This window comes from Grammomys surdaster, unplaced genomic scaffold, assembly GCF_004785775.1.
Source record: "Grammomys surdaster isolate TR1022 unplaced genomic scaffold, NIH_TR_1.0 126278, whole genome shotgun sequence".
Classification (NCBI taxonomy): domain Eukaryota; kingdom Metazoa; phylum Chordata; class Mammalia; order Rodentia; family Muridae; genus Grammomys; species Grammomys surdaster.
In genome coordinates, this window is record NW_021621078.1 from 2,570,739 (window position 1) to 2,592,446 (window position 21,708).

The window sequence follows — 21,708 nt, forward strand, 5'->3', positions numbered from 1 at the left end:
TCCTCCTCCTCTTCTTCTTCTTCTTCCTCTTCTTTTCTTTCCCAAGACAGGGTTTCTCTATGTAGCCCTAGCTGTCCTAGAACTCACTTCGAAGACAAAGCTGGCCTCTAACTCCCAGAGACGCCCTCTCCTGCCTCTGCCTCCAGAATGCTGGGATTAAAGTTGTGCGCCACCACCGCCCGGCCCAAAGTTTCGTTTCTTTCTTTTTTTTTTTTTTTTTTTTTTTAAGGATTTTATTTTATGCATATGAGTACACTACCATTGCTCTCTTCAGACACACCAGAAGAGAGCATCGGATCCCATTATAGATGGTTGTGAGCCACCATGTGGTTGCTGGGAATTGAACTCAGGACCTCTGGAAGAGCAGTTGGTGTTCTCAACCACTGAGCCATCTCTCCAGCCCCAAAGTTTCGTTTCTTAAAAATAAAACTAAACTAGAAAAAATAAAGGTAAAAATAAAAACATGGTGGTAGAATGGATATAAATTTAGAATCTATAAGTTCTTTAAACTTTATTTTTTTAGTGTAAGTGTGTGTGTGTGTGTGAGTGTGTGTGTGTGTGTCTCTACATCTGTGTGCCATCTTGACAACCTACCTAATATCGTGGCCAGTTTTCACCATATGGTTGAACGGCACCAAGTACATTCTCACTGTGCTACCCGCACTATTCCCTGTGCACAAAGCTCATTTCATGTTACAGAACTGAAACTCTGTACCTATGATCAAGAACTCCCTGCTGTCCCTCCCTGCACCTCCCCACCCCCACACCTCTATGTCTTACCATCAGCATGCCCATCCCAGGGCTCTGTGCAGCTAGGGCTGCAGCACATGCAGACAGGATTGCACAGCACCCCTCCCTCTGGGACAGGCTTATTTTGCATTGTCTATTCTCCAGGCTGACCTACCACATGTCAGTTTCCTTCCTTTCCTTTCTTTTTATGATAGCATCCTTGCTAGATAGCCCAGGTTAGCCTAGAATACAGCCCAGACTGGCTGCTAATTCATGATCCTCCTGCCTCAGCATCAAAAGTGCTGGAATCACAGGAATACCCTATCATGCTGAGCAGAATTAGGCAGTTGCCTTGAAGGTGGAATAATATTCCAATGCACACATCTGCTTCACTCTGATGACTCATTCATCGGTCAGTGAGAACTTGGATTCTGCCACCTATTGGCTATTGTGAATGTCTCTGTGAACAAGGTAGACAAGTAGCTTTTCTCCAGTCACTGCTCTTAACTCTGAAATGGAATTGCTACATAGATGGTAGTCTTTTTTTTTTTTTTTTTTTTTTTTTTTGGTTTTTTTTGAGACAGGATTTCTCTGTGTAGCCCTGGCTGTCCTGGAACTCACTCTATAGACCAGGCTAGCCTCAAACTCAGAAATCTGCCTGCCTCTGCCTCCCAAGTGCTGGGATTAAAGGCATGCGCCACCACTGCCCAGCATAGATGGTAGTCTTTTTTTTTTTTTTTTAAAGATTTATTTATTTATTTTATTTATGAATATACTGTAGCTGTCTTCAGACACACCAGAAGAGGGCATCCAATCTCATTACAGATGGTTGTGAGCCACCATGTGGGTGCTGGGATTTGAACTCAGGACCTCTGGAAGAGCAGTCAGTGCTCTTAACCGCTGAGCCATCTCTCCAGCCCAGATAGTAGTCTTAAGTTTCATTTATTAAAGTTATTATTTGAAGCCAGGCGATGTGCTGTACACCTTTAATTCTGGCACTCAGGAGGCAGAAGCAAGCAGATTTCTTTTTGGGGACAGCCTGGTCTACCAAGTGAGTTTGAAGATAGCTAGGGCTACATAAAGAAACCATGTCTCAAAAACAAAACAAGTGCCGGGTAGTGGTGGTGCACAATTTTAATCCCAGCACTTGGGAGGCAGAGGCAAGCGGATTTCTGAGTTCAAGGCCAGCCTGGTCTACAGAGTGAGTTCCAGGACAGCCAGGGCTACACAGAGAAACCCTGTCTCGAAAAACCAAAAATAAATAAATAAATAAATAAATAAATGGTATTAATAAAACAAAACTAGTTATTATGTGTTTCAGTGTATTGCCTACATTCATGTCTGTGTACACATGTGTGCCTGGTGCCTGCCTAGATCCTCTAGAACTGGAGTTACAGATGGTTGTGAGCCACCATGTTGTATGTCTGGGAATCAAACCCGGGTTCCATTGCCCTTCCTCAGCTGTCTCTCCAGCCCCGTGTCTCATTTTCTGAAGAAATCCCAGTTTCCCTGGTGGCTGTGCCACTTGGCATGTCCAACAGCACACAAGGTCTCTGGTTTCTCCTTGTCTTCACGTATGTATCCCACATATCGGTTTTTCAGATGACTAAGTATATTTATTTAGGCCCAGGAAGGGTATTTCCTTTGGTGATTTCTGTGGAACTCACTGTAAAATGTATTGCTGTGTCCCTGTGTTCATAATTGGAGTGTGTGCAGAGCCATTTAAGAATGTTTTGGGTACCAAGCTGGGCTACCACAGTGCAGAAACCCAGGAGGGTGGGGGTTTCCCTCCCAGATACAACAGCCCTGAATTTCTTTAAGACAGAAGAACTGTAAACTGTTTTGTGTTTTTTCTCTCACTGCCGGCTGTGGGTGCTATCATTCTCCTGTACTGTTGGTGTGGGGTGTGGCCAGCAGCTCCGTGTCCCCTCATTTTCTATCTGTTGTGGAACCAGAGACTTGGGTTACTACAGCTCTGTGGAAATAGAAGCCTTGGGCTCTGAGAGAGTTAAATCAGCTTTTTTATATATTGAGGATTCAAAATCCATATAGCTGAAGAGTTTAAAGTATGAACCGATCTGAACACAAACATTGGCTCCTTTGGACAAACCTAGGCAAATTATTTGAATTATTTGGTCCTCACTTTCCATATCTGAAAATGGGTACCAATAGTTAGACTGCCCTGCCCGGTGGTCACATAGTGATGTGGCTGCTGACAATGGCAGCATTCAGCTATAATCCAAGCACTCCAGAGACAGGATAGTCTAAGGGCAGCTAGATAAAAAGGAAGACTCTCTCTTTTCTTTTCTCTTCTTTACTTTTTCAATTTATATTTTTTATATTTTATTTTACTTTTTAGATTTTTGAGACAGGGTTTCTTTGTGTAACCCTGGCTGTCCTGGAACTCACTCTGTAGACCAGGCTGGCCTCAAATTCATAGAGCTCCACCTGCCTCCCCAGTGCTAGGATTAAAAGCATGCACTCCTATACCCTGTAAGGAAGAGACCTTTCTTAAAAGTACAACAAAATGGGATGAAAATACATATATACCCTCAGGCACACACACTTACAACAAAATAAAATAAATAAGTTAAACAAAGCCAGGGGCTGGAAAGCTGACCCGGCAGTTGAGAGCACTTGTTGCTCTTGCAAGGGACTTGGATTTGGTCCCTAACACCAACATGGCAGCTCACAACTATCTGTAATTACAGTTCTAGGGGATCTAATACCCTCTTCTGACCTCTGCGAACACTGTAAGCACATGGTGCACACACACATATTCACTGGTATAAAGTAAATACGTCTAATAAAGAATTTTTAAAAATTCAAAAAGATATGTTTAAGATGGAGTTGGGGGCACCAGATGGCTCAGTGGGTAGGGCACTAGGCACAGAGCCTGGTAACCTAAGCTCAGGCTGGAATCTAGAAGGAGAAGGAGAGAATGGACACCCACAAATCGACCTCTCACCTAGACATGGGCCCCATGCACACACTCCCCCCACACACAAAGCAAGTAAATGAATAAGTAAATGTCATTTAAAAATTTAAATTGACAAAATAAGAACAATAGCAAACATCAAGTTTAACACAAAGAGGCAGCTCAAGGCCCAGCACACACTTAGGGAAGGAAGGTATAATTCAGGTCAGACTGGGCTTTCTGGACTAAGCCTGGACATAGCTTACACTCTTCAGGCTGCTGCTCAGGCGGCTGGGAATAGAGGCCAGAGGTAATGTGTTTGCCTAACGTGCATGAAGCCTAGGTTTGATGCGCACGCGCACAGCCGTTCTCTCTACCTAATGCCTTTCAGGTGCCCTGGCAACGAGCAGAGCTTCCAAGGTATCTCGTTATCGTGGGTCCTCAAATAGAAGTTAATAAACAGCCCCACACAGTAAGCGTTGGAAGAACACAGCTAAGGAAACCTCAGAAAAACACCACTGCAACATTTGCTCGGATGAAACCATAACAACAGACAGATTTCTTCCTGCAGAACAGAGGGAAGCTTTTTGTTTGTTTTGTTAGTTTGTTTTTGTTGTTTTAGTTCTTTTTTCTCTCAAGTCAGGATTTTTCTGTGTAGCTCTGGCTGTCCTAGAACTCCATCTGTAGACCAGGCTGGCCTCACACTCAGAGATCCACCTGCCTTTGCCTTAGAGTTTCTTCAAAATAATTTTCCTTACTATTTTATTTCTGTGGATGTTTTGCCTGCATATATATCAGTGCACCACTCATGTCTGGTGCCATCAGAGGCCTGAAGAGGGAGTTGGATCCCTTGGAACTGGAGCTACAGATGGCTGTGAGCTGCCATGTGGGTTCTGGGAATCAAATTCAGGTCTCTGAAGAAGCAACCAGTGCTTTTATCTACTAAGCCGTATCTCTGGCCCATTCCTGTTTTTTTTTTGTTTTTGTTTTTTTTTTTTTTTGAGACAAGATCTCATTCTCTAGCCCAGCCTGTCCTTGAACTCTTGGTGACCCTTCATGGATTGCAAAGATTAAATAAAAAGGATGCCATGAAACTGAGCCACCTGCCTCAAAGAGGAGGCAGGAGACCTTGAGACCTCGTGCGGAGGAGTTAATCAAGCACGTGGCTTTAGAGGAGAAATGACCAGAGACATGAGAATGACAAAAGGAAGCCTGGCATCGCTGCAGAAGCCGGACGTGGGCTGGGCTAGCTGGGCTACTGGAGTTCCAGTGCTGAACTGTGAATTGAGTTCCATCACACAGGGACAAGTCACAGACAGGAGTACCTGGAGAGTCTCTTGTCTGTGCAGGGCTCATTTTTGCAGAATAGTAAGTGTGGTTTGGGGCTGCTCTTTCAGAGGACCCCAGTTCGATCCCCAGCTCCAGGAGATCTGAGGATTTCTTTCCACTGACGTGTGGGTGTGCACACACAAACATAAATAATAAAACAAATAAAAAGAGGAAATGGTTTTTGTTGATTTGGAAAAAATGATTGGTTTTTGAGAAGTATGGCAGATTCCCTAAAGAGAGAATGTTCTTTAAAAACTTCATTTCCTTGTTCACAAACACTCTTTCCCAGAGGTCAATGCGTACTCTTTCTGTATCCAGGAAGTACCTGTCCATTCTCTCAGTCTATGGAGGTATCTGTCCTTCCAGGGACAGCTTGGGGAAGCTCTTGTGACTCCAGCATTATGGTTTGGAAATGAAGTCCCAAGGGACCAACAGATGCTGTTCTAGTCCTCCAGGGGAGGAATTACATAAATTGGCTTTATTGAGTTTGTCTGGCTAAATCCCCAAATCTGTGAGTTTGTCACATTGTTTTACTGTGTAGAAAAGTGCAGAAATATGGAGACTTTGCTTCAGGAAGAAAAAAAAAGCCTCAAATAACCTTTGCCAGGAGTGCTCACTGAAAGGCACTTAGCCCAGGCAACTGGCATAGCCCAGCTCGGGAGCTGAAGGCTAGGGCTAGGAGAGCAAGAGTTGGAGGCCGGCCTGGGATGCACAGTGAGGCCCAACCAGCCTGGGATTAGTGAGACCCTGTCTCAAAAACCAAAAAGCAAAGCAAGAGGCTGAGAGATAGCTCATCAGTTAAAAGGCTGCTCTTCCAGACGGTGCTGCTCTTCCAGAGAGCAGGAGTTGGGTTGATGGTACCACACACGAGGTAACACCCTTTAATTACACATCCAAGGGAACCTGACACTCTTCTGGCCTCAGTAGACACCCCCACGACTCTCTGTATACACACAGACTCACAAATAATAAAATTTAAAAAGCAAAGCAAAACATCCCTCAAAACTTTGGACTCTCTTTGCAGCCTAGTGCTATAATAACCCATGAGTTCCCTAGCAACGCTCCAACAAGCAGGACAAGTGCTACTGGATCTGCAGCCTTCCCCATCCCCTCAGAGACTCCTCTCCCCACACCGCCCCAGGTCTAGAAAGCCCCTGCCTTCACCCTGGTCCTTGCCTCCAGCAGCGTGATTGTGATCATGAACCAGGGCGGAGGGCAGCAGGTGTAGCTGTCATAGTACCACTTGCGGTCAATCTCCCGGGGCAGAGTCTCGTAGGCCACGTGGCGGATGAGCCGCTGCGAGAGGCTCAGCCCCTTCTCCTCCAGCAGGGCCTTGCTGCTCAGTCTGCGGTTTCCCTGAAGGATGGCCTGCCGGAAGCTGTTGGAACGTTTGTTGCTCATCTGCACAGGAAATGGAGTGGGGAGAGGGTCAGAGCCGGGTCCTCAGGGAAACCCCGCACCCACACCTCAGCCTGCATATTCTGTAGAGCAATCCAAATCCCTGCTTTCTGAGCTCTAAGCAGCACCCCACAATACCACAGTGTTGATCTCTGATGCTCAGATCATCTCCATTAGATGAGGACCCCAAAGATCTCTTCTGTCTAATAGGAAACTGAGGTACAGAGAGCCCTAAAATGTCACAGGTTCAAACCCAGCCCCATACTTATACATTCTTCCCATCCACTCATTTCTCATTGTCCCATCCCAAATGTCAGAGCCATCACCAGACACAGGGGAGTCAGTGGGATGCTGAGGACAGAGAAGTAACCAGCAGTCTCAGTTCTGAGAGAATACACAGACTGTAGGCCAGTGTGGACCAAGGTGGTCAGCAAGGGCTTTCCTGGAGGAGGTGATGCTCAGGTGAGGGCCAGAGGTGAGGAAGAGTAAGCATCCTCAGATATACCAGCTTGGGAAGGTACAAGTAGGTCCTGGTCAGCCAGCTGTTAGACACTGCCAGAATCAGAACTCAATGCCCTGCCACAGAAGCCATGACACCTTAGTGTCTCCTAGGACATATGACAAGTCCCGGGCCTAACCAAGACCAGATCCTGCCCTCAGCAGTCCTGGCCTGGCCCCCATAGAACTCTATCTGCTTCAGCCAGCAGTTAGACTAACTTCCAGCTTCTAGAAACTTGTGCTATCCTTGACTTTCTCTTCAGGATCATACTGTAAACTATTCCCAGGGGAAGAAGTCCAAATGACCCAGATCTGCTGGCCCAAGAGCCCAGATGCTTCCAAGCTACTGGCATATAGTTACTGATGTACTTTTTGGACCAGCAAGAGATAATCTAGCCAGACCTGAAGGCAAGATATAGGCAAGGCTATCAAGATGAATGAGACCAGCAGGACATAGGAGTCCACAGCTCTTTCTGGAGGGCACAGAAAGGATCCAGGCTCAGATGGGGCCATGTGTTAGGAGCCTCCCTTGCAGAGTCCTCTCATCACCCCTGAGTCCTGCTTCTCATTGGTCCCTGTGTGGCTTCAAGTGAGCCTCCTCTGGCCAGCTGTCCTTAGGCAAGTCCTTCTAGCCATTCCCAACCTTCTGGATAAAGGTGATTTGTTTTGTCTGGGTTGGTGTAAGAAGGGCCACAGAAATCATGCAGGGAGGTTCCCTGGCAGAAGATTGACAGCCAACAGAAACTTACAAATACAGTCCTTTATCATATTTGGTCCTTGTGAAACACTGTGTGAACCATTGGATTCATTTTACAAATGGGAAAAAAGAGGCAAAGAGTGGGCAGCAAAGGCAGAGCAAGGGTCAAGCTCCAGGGTGGCCCTTTTTACATGAATGCAGGCTGTGACTAGCTGCTCCAGCTCAGAGTCTGAACAGAAAAATGTGACAACATCATGTCACGTCTCATCATGAGATCCCACAGAGGGATCCACTGGAATGGAGCCAGACAGGAGAGAGACACCTTCCCCGGGCCTTGAGATTGGGCAGGCACTTGTTGCCTATGGGCTGAGCACAAGGCAGAGTCAGACTACTTCTTGGTGTTGTTAATGACACTCTTGTGGCCCAGTCTGAGAGCCTTTGACTGAGCTCAGCTTTGGCCGAGTCTACTCAGAATTGAGGTCTTCGACCCTCAAATGTCTACAGCAGTTCCCTCCAGACCCTTACATCAGACTGCGGCAACCTGCAGCTGAAAGGCCACTGAAGCCATCATTGTCTGGGCAGTCACATCATAGAAAGCTAAGATGGGGCAGTGACAGCAGGCTTCCCTGATCGAGGCCTTTGATGTCTAAGAATACAGGGAACTTCACAGAATTTCATCCCCCATGGGCGACATGAAGAGAGCGGACCATCTCATCAATGGGAAAACGAGAATTCAGCCTTGTATTCACCTTGCTAGTTCATAGAATGTCTACTGATGTCCCGTCCACTCGAGGTGGGGAGTGCAGCTTGCCTAAGACATCTGAAGCCCATTGTAACCCTGCTGCAGAAGCCTCTGAAAGAACATAGCATCAATCCCCAAGGAGAGGGTGTGTCTCCACCAAAGATAACAGAAAATGGGCAAGACTCAAGAACCACAGCCCCTCCAGAAGTCGCCCGCAGGTCTAAGCCTCTAGTTATGCACATTCCTAGGAAGTCTGGCTTGATCTATCTTTTCTCCTGCCAGGACTTCCCCACTCCCAGCTCCTGGGAAGAACACTAACTGAGTTCCCTAATACATCCCACCAACCCAATCCAGGCCAGTGCACAGAAAGAACTCTTAGGCCTTAGCTAGGACCTGACACAAAAAGAGACTCTGTGTACAAAGATGTTGGGAACCAAGGATGAAAGGGCTGGTGCAGTGCAGCCACCTTATTATCACAATGGGAAGGACTCAAATTACTAGGCGCCTTAAGGGAAATCAAGACCTTAGTAGTGTAAAGGGAAATTCCAGGAAACAAGCTGTGTCTGCAAAGACAGACTGACTCATTTGAATGGCAGCCATGTGGAAAGTGGTTTTGGAGGTCCAGAGCCTAATTTTCCTTCGTTGTCTTCAGCCTCCTAAATAACCATTCCTTGCCCACCTCTGTACCAGACCCGACATCCTATGACTGACAAGTAAAAATCACTCTGGAATTTAGTTTTTGTTTGTTTTGTTTTTGTTTTGAGACATGAATCTCAGGCTGACCTGGAACTCAGATATGTAGACCAGGGTGGCCTTGAACTTACAGAGATCTGTCTGCCTCTGTCTCTGTCATGCACCACCACACCAGCCCTTTTGGAATTTATTAACTTAGCAGATCACAAGATTCCAACAATCCAAAGGCTAAGAATGTCATCAGACAACATCTGAGTGTTTTATTGTTGTTTTTGTTTGTTTGTTTGTTTGTCAGTCAGTATCTGAAGCCTATAGGAAAGATTCCCCCATGTGATAGTTTGAATAGGCATGGCCTTCATAGACTCACGTATTTGAATCCTTGGCTATAGGGAATGATACCATTAGGAGGTGTGGCTTTGTTGGAGTAGGTGTGACCTTGCTGGAGGAAGTGTGTCACTGTGGAGGTAGGCTTAGAGGTCTAAGAAGCTCAAATCTGGCTACCGTGTCTTTGTAATCTCCTTCTGCTGCTTCCGGGTCAACATGTAGAACTCTCAGCTCCTCCAGCACCATGCCTGCTGATCTCTACCATGCTTTCTGCCATGATGATAATGGACTGAACCTCTGAAACTGTAAGCCAGCCCCTATTAAATGTTTCCCTTTATACGCCTTGGTCGTAGTGTCTCTTCACAGTAATAGAAACCCTAAGACACTCATCTTGCTTAACCCGTCTCTCTGATGTGTTTCTAAAATGTCTTGATTTATAACTTTCTTTGTTCTATTACTATAAAAAACTTCATGAAACTGTGTCCTTGCTGAAACATATTTGAGGAGACCTAATATATGTTCCCAGGCCAACCATGTCTTTTTCTATTTAGTTGGGACCTGTTTCTTTCAATGATGGCGATATCTTCTCACCTGTTGAAGCTGAGGCCATTCAAACACACAGTCAGTCAACCAACCAACCAACCAACCAAACAAACAAAAACACCTGTTGCCTAAAACTACTTCCTGTGTCTCTAAGCCCATCCCCTTTCCAGAATGCTCACCAGGTTGACAAAGTCCTGGTAGCAGATCTGCCCATCTGCATGGCTGTCTGCGAGAGCCAGGAGCACCTCCTTCTTGTGTGGGTCCAGTTTAGAGCTGTGGCTCTCCAGGAGGCTCCGGAACTTTCCTGTGCTGATGTAGCCAGTGCTCCCAGGGTCAAACTGAAGACAAAGCACAGAGAGCAGAGTCAGTGGAGTACCACCTCTCCCAGTGCTTGTGAGGGGCCCAGATCTCCCTCACTGGAAAGTTGGTTTTCCTTTCCCTTTTTCTTTTCTTTCTTTTTAGTTTAGTTTTTTTTTTCTTTCTTTCTTTTTCTTTGTGCAGCCCTAGTTGTTCTGGAACTCACTCTCTAGACCAGGCTGGCCTTGAACTCACAAGATCTACCTGTCTCTGCCTGCAGAGTGCCAGGTTGATTTTCTTTTCAATGGTACTAGCCCTCTACTACCCAGCTACAGCTCTTTCCAGACCCTTCCTTCCATTTACTCTAACTGTAGAAAGAAAAGCAGGAGTGGAGTTCAGTAAGTGGAGGAGACAAAAGACTTCTGGGACAGGGAAAGAAGGAGCCGAGCCTCCCCCATGCAGAAGGAACGCTAGCATCCCCATGGTGTACCTTCTTCACTCTGCAGACCAGGCTGGCCTTGAACTCACAGAGATTCGCCTGCCTCTGTCTCCTTAGTGCTGGGATTAAAGGCGTGCACCACCACCATCTGCACCTGCTGCACTTGTGCGTTTTACACCATTCTCTTTAACTTCCTGAAACTCCCCTGCACCCTGGACAGGGGCCAGGCTTCCCAGGCAACCCATCATTAGCTATTTCTGCCTCATCACCGGGCTGCAGTTCCTCTGAGGCCAGTGCCTCCTGTCATAGCATCTGCCTTACATCAATCAAGTTTTGTTGATGAATAAATGGGATGTTCAATGGACAGACAGGTACTAATTTTCCATGAGAAGCCTCTTAGGTTCAGTTAGAAAAAGTCTTTATCCCTTTTTGTTCCTTCCCCTCAGAGCTCACAGAGCCTACTCTCAATACTTTGCCAGAAAATGACACTGCAACTCACATGGGACTCCAGTGTATACCTCGAAAAGCTGCAATGGGTTGCTTGGGTTTTTAAAGGCAATGGAAGGCAGGGGATACAGCTCAGTGGCACAGTGCTTGCTTAGCACAAAGAGTCCCTGGGTCTGACACCAGTACAGGAATGGGAGGCACTGAATCGCCGTGGACCTTGGGAAAGTACAGGCAATGAAGCTAGAAGTCAAACACATGTTGCTCCTTTCCCTGGATAAGGTTAACAGAGGCTGTTTTGAGAAAGCAGCTTTTGTGTACAATGTGTCTAGACAATCTAATCCTGAGAGTCAGAAAGCATGGTCAGGGGCCTTCAGCTGCTCTCAGAACTCTTTAGGAAAGGACAACTCCAAGGAGACCAAGTTCAGATCACATCCTCCACCCTAGCACCAGGTACCAGGCATGACAATATCCATTTACTTATTTCCATCAAGTATTTCAGGAAACTCAAGATCTCCAAGACTAAAAATGTTAGGGCCAATGAAATGGCTCAGTAGATAAAAGGCCTTTGCTAAGCAAGCCTGACAACTTGAATTCGATCCCTAGAACTCATACAGGGGAAGAAGTAATGAACTGATCCCCAAAACCATCCTCTGATAGTTCCCCCCCCACACACACACTAACAACAACAACAACAACAGTAATAATAGATTCTTGGGTTTTTTTTTTTTCTTTTTTCGTTTTTTGAGACAAGCTCTCTATTATAGCCCTGGCTGCCCTGAAACTCACTGTTTAGACCAGGTTGGCATTGAAGCTCTCAGAGATCCACCTCTCTCTGCCTCCCAAGTCCCTTTACTGGGACTAAAGGAGTATGACACCACACCTGGTTAAAACAAAAATACATGCTCAGCGGGGAAAGGGACTTGCAGGCAAGCCTGATGACCTGAGTTCAATCCCAGCACCAACATAGTGGAAAGCGAGAACTGACTCCCACAAGTTATCCTTCAACTTTCACAACACTTGTACTGTGACACACAGGCAGGCAGGCCAACAGACAGACAGACAGACAGACATTAGACTCACACTCTAAATGTAATTTTGAAAAAAAAAGAGTAATAACACCGAATGTTTGCCTTGTTTTTATGGACCCAAACATCGTTTTGTGTACTTGTACAGATTTTTCTTTTATAAAGATTTATTTATTTTTTATTTTATATGGATAGGTTTCTGCCTGCATATTCATCTTTGCCCTACCTGTGTGCTTAGTGTCTATGGAGGCCAGAAGGGGGTTGGATCCTCTGAAACTTGAGTTACAGATGATTGTGAGCTGCCGCATAGGTGCTGGCAATTGAACCTGGGTCCCTTGGAAGAGCAACAGGTAAGTGCTCTTTACCACTGAGCCATTTCTCTAGCCTCTTTGTACAGAATTTGACTCCTCTCACAATAGATGGAAGAGAACACGTTGTGATCCCCATGGTACAGAAGCGGCACAGAGGTGAGAAAACACTAGCAAAGATGAGTACAGCAGCCTGCCTGTAAGCAGCAGACAGATTCCACATTCAAGCAGCTCAGTCCGGCCAGCATTAAAACTGGAGGACCAAAGATCTGTGCTCAGATGTGGAAACTAAGCAGAGAGGAGGAGAGGGGCAGGGGAATCGAGAGAGGGATGGTTGATGGTTAAAAATGCCAGGAGTTGACAGAGTTTTGGTACAGAAGACCACTATCCTAAGCCACATGGACCAACTCTGTCTGACCCTATCATATGGGACCCTTTAGCCTGGCACTGACTGGTCTGTATTACCTCAAGACTGTGTTATAGGTCCTGGGAAGATGTCTGTTGGTTACTGCAGGGGTCAAAGGTCCCTTTCACATCAAGGAACCTCTTCTGCCTCTCTAGGGGAGGCAGCCCAGTGGTTTGGCATGTGCTGGGAGCACAGCCTACAATCTCTTCCCAGGAGCCTTCTCAGGGCTGCCTGCAGTGGAAGATGAAGCAGGGGGCTGGGATCAGGCACCAAACAAAGAGCCACCTGCTCTCCTTCTCCCCCTCCCCCTCCAGGGATCCCTGCTGTTGTCCTAGTGACAAGGGTTGCCCTGTGGTTCCCCAGGCCTCCCGGCCCAAGCACATTACAGGCTCTTTCTACACTGCAGAAAACACGCTGGAATCAGGCCGAGCCTCTATTCTCTGCCAAAACTCTACCTTTCATGCCAGGGCCAGACAGGCCAGACAATGGGGAGGTCACCACTACCCTAATAATGAGGCCTCAGGGACTAGAGGATAACTGGAGAAGGGGGAGAGACAGGGCCAGGCTGGCTGTTGGGGTTCTAATACCTCAGACAATGAGGGCAAGGGCCGAGCTGGCAATGGGCATGGGGCACCAGTGGGGTATTGGTTAGAGGAGACAGGAGGGGACAAAAGAAGTAGGGGAGCTTGGGAGGGAACAGGACAGGCGATAACATGCTCTGAAATCAGAAGGTCTCTCCATTCAGAAGAAAGCTGAGGACTTCTGAGTCTGTGTCTCTCAAGCAAGGTGGCAGGGGGCAAGGCAAAAATCACATTCCTGTCTTTATAAAGCTCAGCCTTGACTGGCCCATCTGTTGAGTGGGCAGATGCCAACCTAGGGCAGCAATTAGCCAGGGGCTATTCTCATCACTTTATCCAAATGGGCCCTGTGTCCTTGGTCTGGCTACCTGCTAGACACCCTCAGGCCTACAGGAAGTAAGGTCACACTGGAAATGTGGTACTACTTGGGGGGAGAGAAGCAGAGCAAATCCTTTAAATGCAACTTCCTTGTTAAGAACTTGCTAGAGCCCCTGAAGCTGCCTCTCCAAGGTCCTTGCCCTGGAATCACTCTTTGGGGCAGCAGGCTACTTGCAGGATGAACTGGGGGTAACATGGGTTGGAGGCAGCCTGACAGGGCTAGTCTGAAGTGGACAGTCAGTGCTGCAGGGGGAACGATTATATCAGTGAGTGGGGCAGGAGCCTGGCAAGAAGGCAGTAGCCAAAGTGGGTCTTGAGCTGCAGGAGGATGGCCCAGAGCTGGACAAGGGTGCACTGTTGGAGGAGAAAGTCACATTCGACCGAAGCGTAGGAGACTGAGCACAGAGAACACACAGTCCTCCCACAATCCTGCCCTTTTGCCTCAGCCTTGAAAAGAGCTTCAGGAGGCTCCAAAGGGACTTTTAATCCCACCAGTGATTACAGGCTGCTAATCTCCTAGGTGGCTGATGTTCTTCACACACACACACACACACATACACACACACACACACACACACACACACACACACACACAGCCTTCTCTCATCTCCTTCCCTGTGCTGATTCCTGTGCCACTTGGTCTAGGAAAATGACTCACTGAATCTTCCATGGATTTAGGTAAGAGTCCACCCCCAGCTGCTGTGCTGGGGATAATTCATGAACTACAAGTGCCTCAGTTTTCCCATCAAAGAATTGGTAGGAGGAGCTCTGGCTTCTTGTGGGGATAGATGGGGCCATATAGAAGCGGAATCGAGTAGGGAAAGCCACAGCCCATTAAGCCTTTGGGGACAGCTGATCTATGCTGAGTCACAGAACCTTCAAAGAGTAAATGGGAAGTGAGGTGGTACTGGTGTCATTGAGTGAGTTAGACGGTTAGGAACTCATCAGTCTGGGGCCAAATAACTGGATGGGGAGCCAGGTAAAACGGTGTGGTCCTACAATAGTGGAACATAGAAGCCAGGCAGCTCAGGAGTTCAATGTCATTCTCTGCTACATATCAAATTGAAGACAGCCACTGTCTGTTATGGGAGACCACTGCCTCAAAACCCAAGCCAAACCAAATAAACAAACAAAATACACACACGCGCACACACACACGCACACACACCAAGAACAACCCAAGTGCAAAGGCGCTGCAGAATGCTTTGAGACTGTGGCCTCTGAGCCCCAGAGGCACACAGCTCCACGATGAACCTGTTTATGTGCTGACCTTCTGTCTCCTTCTCAGTTGAACAACACAATCCATGGAGCTGATGTGTGTGAGGCCTTTGGTATGTACCAGGTACTAACTTCACAGAGCCTGCAGGTCTCCGTCCACACTGGTCGCTCTGTGGCCACACACTGCTTCACACCTACTCTCCAAACACATGACTCACTCCTCCTCCTTTGCTCTAAAGTGTCCCAACTTGGCTGGAAAATTACATGGTCTTCCCTCCTTCCGTTTAGACCTGATGAGAATCTGCAAGGTACTTGCTGTTATAAAAGCCCCTTCTCAGGGTGGGGGTGGGGTGGGAAGCCAGGGCACCAGGGGCTAAGCTACTCAAGTTTGAGCAGATGGTGATATGTTTAGATATATTTGTTACCAGGCAGAACAGAGAACCTGGGATACCTCCAATCACAGGGATAGTGTGGCTAAAGAGTTCAAAAAATTGGCCAGTTCCCCCTCATCCATCCATCCACACATACACACACACACACACACACACACACACACACACACACACATACATATACCCATACATCCACTCATCCACCATCCATCCACCCACCCATCCATCTCACATGCTTGCTAAGGATCTACTGTGGCCGAGACATCACCCTCATTGTATGGTTGGGGAACCAAGCAGAGACTAAAACTACTAAGAGAGACTATCTCACAGTTAAAGAGTGAACAAATGGTCTGCACAGAAATAATTTGAGGTTCCTCCATGGGGTTCACTGACCCTGCCCTTGACTTTCCTTGCTTCCCTCAGTTGTACAGAATATAACTCATGACATTGGATCTTCCCAATGTGTGTTTCATGAAACTCTGGACCCAAGGTGGTCCATAAGAGTTCAGTGGGACTTCACGGAAGGCTGTGGAAGGTGATGACCATGGGGGTACACGGAGGTGCAGATGAAAATCTGACACCAAACAAAAAAACCATGGTCTTTCCCCTAGTTAGCAAACCCTCGTAGGATGCATGAAGCAAACACCCACAGAAAGGGCTCTGCCAGGCCCAGCAGTGGAGAAATTTGATTTCGTTCAGTTCAACATTTGTCTAAATTGGCCTTATTTGAGCACAGCATTTGTTTTTTGACCATAACACTGTGTGGGACCTTTAGGAACAATCACAAATCCACAGTACAATCACGTTCCTCTCATGAAACCCAGACCCCTTTGCCAGGGCTGGACACCCAGCCCTCTGCCTCCTGCTCTTAAGTGTCACAGGCTGTCAGGCAGCTGATACCAGAAGCAGCAAAACTAGAATTATGTGGTATCCAGTCCCAGCCAGAAGGTTGACTGGGGATACTAGGTCCCAAGAGAGGCTGAGAAATCAGTGATTGGCCTAATGGGGTCACAGAGCTGAGCTCTCAGGGAACAAACCACCCCAGAGCAAGAGGTTTGCCTGCTCAGCACCCAGGACAGCAGCCTAGCTTTCCGTGTGAGCCAGAAAGCTGCCCCAGGCTTCAGAGTATCCACACAGCATTCTCACAGCGTGAAAGGAAACATAGCTAGTTTCTATCTATTATGCATTTATGACTTGCACAGGCTGCATTTCCAGACAACCTCCAGTCTGGTTCCTGCTCCCAGGCCTGGAATTCTCACTCCGGGGAAGACCTTTCCTTTTACATCTATAGAATCTCATGAACAAAAGCTTCAAGTACACAACATGATTCCAATGGCAGCTTCTGGAGCTGACAAGCTAGCTGCCATCCCATAAAGACCTCTCAGGCCCAGGACATGAGGACCTAGGATCTGGGCAAGTTCTCATCTTTATCCGCAATTGTCTCCTGTCTGTCCAAAAGGAAATGACCACAGGGCATGTGTGCTGGGACAAGGTAAGATGCAGGCAGCTGCCCTATGGGTGGAGTATTCCCCCATCTGTCACCTCCTTATTTCATTCCCAAGTCTCTAAACAGAACAAATTAATGAGACTGTCCGGGAGCCAAGCTGTCCCTACCCAGCATGCCACAGTCCACTGGGGAGCTCTGGCCCGTTCATGGACATTTACAGCCCCATAAATTAAAAAGTCCAGGCTGCAGCTGGCGAGGTCAGGAGGCCTGTGATGGGAGAGTGGGGGCTTTCTTTTCCACTTTTTCCTTGCAAATGAGGATGCTAATCCAGAGAGAGAGAGAGAGAGAGAGAGAGAGAGAGAGAGAGAGGATCGATCCACCCCTTGTCCTTCCCATGACCTTTCCCCTTCAATTCTTCAAAACACCGACTTTCAGAGCACAATTAAGTGTGATTAGTCCCATTTAACAGATAGAGAAACTGAAGCAAGCCCTCAGATATGTTATGTTCCACCTGACAGAGGCTCTCCATATGAGTACAGGCATCTTCAGACTCGCTCCTGAGCAAGAGGTAGGTTTCCCCAGACCTCAGGCCTCAGTCAGAGAAGAAGGGAACTGGTGCTAAGAGCAGGTTCTGACCCCTCCTTGCCCTTCAGCCTCCGCATTTGGAGCCATGAAGGGTCCCAGTGTACTTCTCTCTTTCACTTGATACTGCAGGGAGCTAGGGGAGGCAGCTCAGGCCTCACCAGGCACCAGTCCTGATGCCAGGCTCCTGAACACCACCTTTGTCTCACTTCATGGGGTCTCAGAGCCAAATCTCAATGGCTGCAGCTAGCGGGCTGGTCAGGGAGGCAGAACAGGCACCCTGGCCTGAATCCAGGCTGGCTGAGTGGCTGGACAAACAGCATCTCCAGAAAACCATCTGCTCTGCCAGCAGCAGCTGGAAAAGGGAAAAGACTGGCCTGAACGTTTCCCAGAACGTGGGAAACTGCCTGTGAGCGTTGGTGGGTGAGAGCAGATGTCGGCCCTCTCCACTTGAGTGCCTGCCCCAGAAGATCCCACTTCTTCAGTACTACCCCAAAGCTTTCTGAGAGCCCCATGGAAGCCCTCCCTCCTCTTGCTTGCCCACATCCCAGGCTCTGAGGGGACACAAGGCAGCTGTGCCCTGGGAATCAGGAAAAGATGTAGTACCTGGACTGACTCATCTGGGCCAGCTTATCAGGACTGCCCAGGAACCAAAGCCCTGGTCATAGCCATAAACCCAGAATCCTCCAGGGAGCAGCAGTCAGGAAGCAGGAGGAGGTGAGGTCAGGAGTGGATCTGACATCTGTTTGTCTCTCCTCTTTTTTAATGCTTGTTCCCTGCTTCCTTCCCTAGAAACCCCCCAGAATCCATCTAGTCTGCAGAACAGAGAGAGCTGAGCAGTCCAGGAGGGAGGAGGGACGCGGAGCAGGAGCAGGCAGAAGGAATGCAGAAGCCTTGAACAGTTGCTTTTCTTCCTGTCCTACTACAGAAGCCACCCAGAGTCCTGTGGACAAGCAGACACGCTGCAGAGCTCCCAGTGTGCTCCATATCTCTGGGGAAGCCTGTCTCTTCCAGTCTTAGTGTCCTCCTCTATAAAGAGGACATGGAGCCAGGTATGGTGGCACATACCTAGTCCTAGCACGTGAGAGGCAGAGGCAGGTGGACCTGTGAGTTTGAGGCCAGCCTGGTCTACAAAAGGAGTCCAGGACAGCCAGGGATACACAGAGAAACTCTGTCTCAGAAAATAAAAACAACAACAACAAAAACCTAAAAAAACAAACAAAAAAAAACAATAATAACAACAGCAACAAAGAACACAACAACCTCCCTCATCAGTTTGCTGAGAAGTAGAGATGACAGACATCCACACACTAGACATTGTGTGTGCTTCATCAAAGGAGTTTTACCAATATAGACCTAAGCTTGCCTCAGAAAAGTCTGGAGGTGGGGGCGGGCCTGGCACATTTCTGTAATCTGGGCAGTCAGGAGGTTGAAGCAGGATTAAGCTTGAGACCTAGTGAGCTGGGCAGTGGTGGCACACGCCTCTAATCCCAGCACTTGGGAGGCAGAGGCAGATGGATTTCTGAGTTCAAGGCCAGCCTGGTCTACAGAGTGAGTTCCAGGACAGCCAGAACTACACAGAGAAACCCTGTCTCAAAAAACAAACTAAACAAAACAAAACAAGCAAACAAACAAAAAAGCAAGGGCAATAGTAAGACCTTACCTCAAAGAGAGTGGGAATGGGCATGTAGAGACAACACTTTTAAACAAAAATCTCCAAAAGGGGCTTGGGATTGTGTCTGTTTATGGCTCAAGACACGTTGACTCCGTTCCTGCGATGTAAGACAGTACTCTGGGCCTGGTGTCACTACGCCACCAATGGAAGGTCCAGCAAGCAATGGGAAGGAGGCAGCCTGGCCCACCCTACTGGTGGCTGGACACCTTGTCCTGGCCCTTCACTTCTCACCCTGAGCAGACAAGCCAGGTGAGCAGACAGTGCTTGGGCATTGACATGTATGTCCAAAGACTCTTTCTGGACAGTTTGGCAGGGAGTGTGGTTTTTAGCTTCCAGCATAGGAAGGCAGCCTACCTGGACCAGGAATCTGGACACTTTGATTCAAGTTCTGGATCTATTACATGTCCATTTTCCATCTGGGAAGCAGGACTCACTTCTTTTCATGCCAGCAACGTATATAGTGTTTACCTGGTGCTTCTACCATGTATGCCTAGAGCTATGCACACTCCACCCATCCTCCCAACAATGCTGGGTCAGCTGTCATTCTACAGTTTCTGTGGAAAGTCTGTGGCTTGGGGAGTTTGCCTGCCCTTCCCACTGCTGCCAGGCTAGTGAAGTCCTCTCTCCATCTGTCTCCATCACCACGCAGGGTACCAAGTTAGCAAAGGAGTATGTTAACAGGCACACAGGGGCTCAGGCGCCATCACATCAAGGGACCTTCTTTCCTCACTCACAGAATGAGAAGACTGGACAGATACTTCCATTGACTGTTTAATAACCTACGGCCCTGGCAGGGCAGGAGCTGCACAACAGCACAGATGAGAGTGGGCCATGGTCATGGAGCCCTATGGTCAGGGGCTGCTCCTGGAGAGGATCCCTCAGCCCCAAGCAATGCACACAGGGCTATAGTAGTTCTGTTTGTGTATAAGATTTATAGCAACTGAGCCATCTTTCTAGCCTCTGGAACTCTAGTTTGAGCTGTCATTCATTCAAACTTCTTTTTTTTTTTTTTTGGTTTTTCGAAACAGGGTTTCTCAGTGTAGCCCTGGCTGTCCTGGAACTCACTCTGTAGACCAGGCTGGCCTCGAACTCAGAAATCTGCCTGCCTCTGCCTCCCACGTGCTAGGATTAAAGGCGTGTACCACCAGTGTACACGCCCGGTGTAAGGGTCCTTTAAACGCCAGTCAGTACATGGGCTAGGCACTCTGGGTCCTATTGCTTCTATCAGAGTGCATTTTTGTGAATGGTCAGGGATCAAAGAGTTAATAGACTCCCGATCTCCCAGGTCACTGGAGTAGGAGCAGGGTAAGCATGTGGTCCTGGAGGCGACTGGATAAGGAGCTGAGATGCAGAGCCTAGGGGTGGGCCCCAGTTAAAGCATGGCTTTGTTGTTCTCTGGGAGCCCTACTCTATTGGTTAATCATGTGTTCCAGGGCCATGGCCAATGTGGCTGTCTCCAGGGAAGACATTTTTCTCTGTGGTTCACCCATAATCCACTCAGCAGTTTCATCTCCTTGGAGCTTCCTTTCAGTCACAGATGCACCATGACCACCCCCACACCGACAGCCAGCTTGCAGGGAAACTACAAATGAGGCCAGGGTTTGGGTCAGGGCAAGAGAAGACCCACAGGCTCACAAGACACCCAGAGGAGAAAGCAGAAAGTTCCTTTGGGCTCAGAGTGGTTTTAGAAGACCTAGGAAATAGCTCACTCAGTTGGTAAAGGTACTTGCTGCCATGCCTGACAACTGAGTTCAATCCATAGGATCCACAGAACGGAAAAGTAATTCCTACAAGATGCCCTCTGACCTCTACAAGTATATCGTGGTATATATGTGCCACCCACAGATAACTGAATATGTAAATCTAAAGCTTTAAATTCAACTTTTAAAAACAGTACTGTATTTTTGCCATGAATTTGCATTGTAACAACACCTAATACTTACAGTTATTACTATTATTGCTATATTGTTTGTTTATAACACTAGGAATTGACTCCAAGGCTTCACACAGGCTACGTCACACTTGGCCTCTGAACTATACCCCTAGAACTACATTAACTATATTACATTTATTCTTTGTGGGAGGGCATGTGTACACAGTGCACACATGGAGATCAGAGAACAATTTTGGGAGTCACTTCACTTCTTTTTACAACATGGGGTCCTAAGAATTGAACTCACGACCTTAGTCTTGAGCACAAATGCCTTTCCTGGCTGAGCCATCTCATTGGCCCAATAACTTAAAAACCTATTTAAATATTTAGGAAAACCCATCAAGAACTGCCCCTAAAATAAAAAGACAATTCCCTTATAGGGAGGTCTAAGTAGAAAATGAACACACAGGACATGTGGAACACAAGCTAACTGCCTGCCAGTTTCCTCCCTGTGGTGATTTCTGTGTGAGGAAGGAGCGGCAAAATTCGTCCCGCTGTATCACTGCGAGCACACCAGACAAAGGACAGAACAGTGGGGACAGAAAAGCATCCAAAAGACCAGGGTCATCAGATCTCACCACTAATCCCAGGAGGCATCTTGGCCATTTACTTGAAGGGTGGCCACCAACCACCAAGGCTAACATGGTGACTTCTCACCCTTGGGAGGCCAGTCAGCTTCATGCTGGACAAGGCTTCTCTGCATATTAAAGAAC

General features: G+C 47.6%; 1 protein-coding gene across 1 annotated transcript in view; it reads right to left on the reverse strand.

The window, feature by feature from the left end:
• Positions 1-21,708, reverse strand: part of Rhbdl3 (rhomboid like 3) — a 55,644-nt gene that overhangs the window by 27,375 nt on the left and 6,561 nt on the right. The window contains exons 3-4 of the mRNA XM_028759376.1: positions 10,050-10,208; positions 6,152-6,376 (exon numbers count right to left, since the gene is read on the reverse strand). Coding sequence (XP_028615209.1) covers positions 6,152-6,376; positions 10,050-10,208 — 384 coding nt within the window. The remainder of the gene's footprint in view (positions 1-6,151; positions 6,377-10,049; positions 10,209-21,708) is intronic.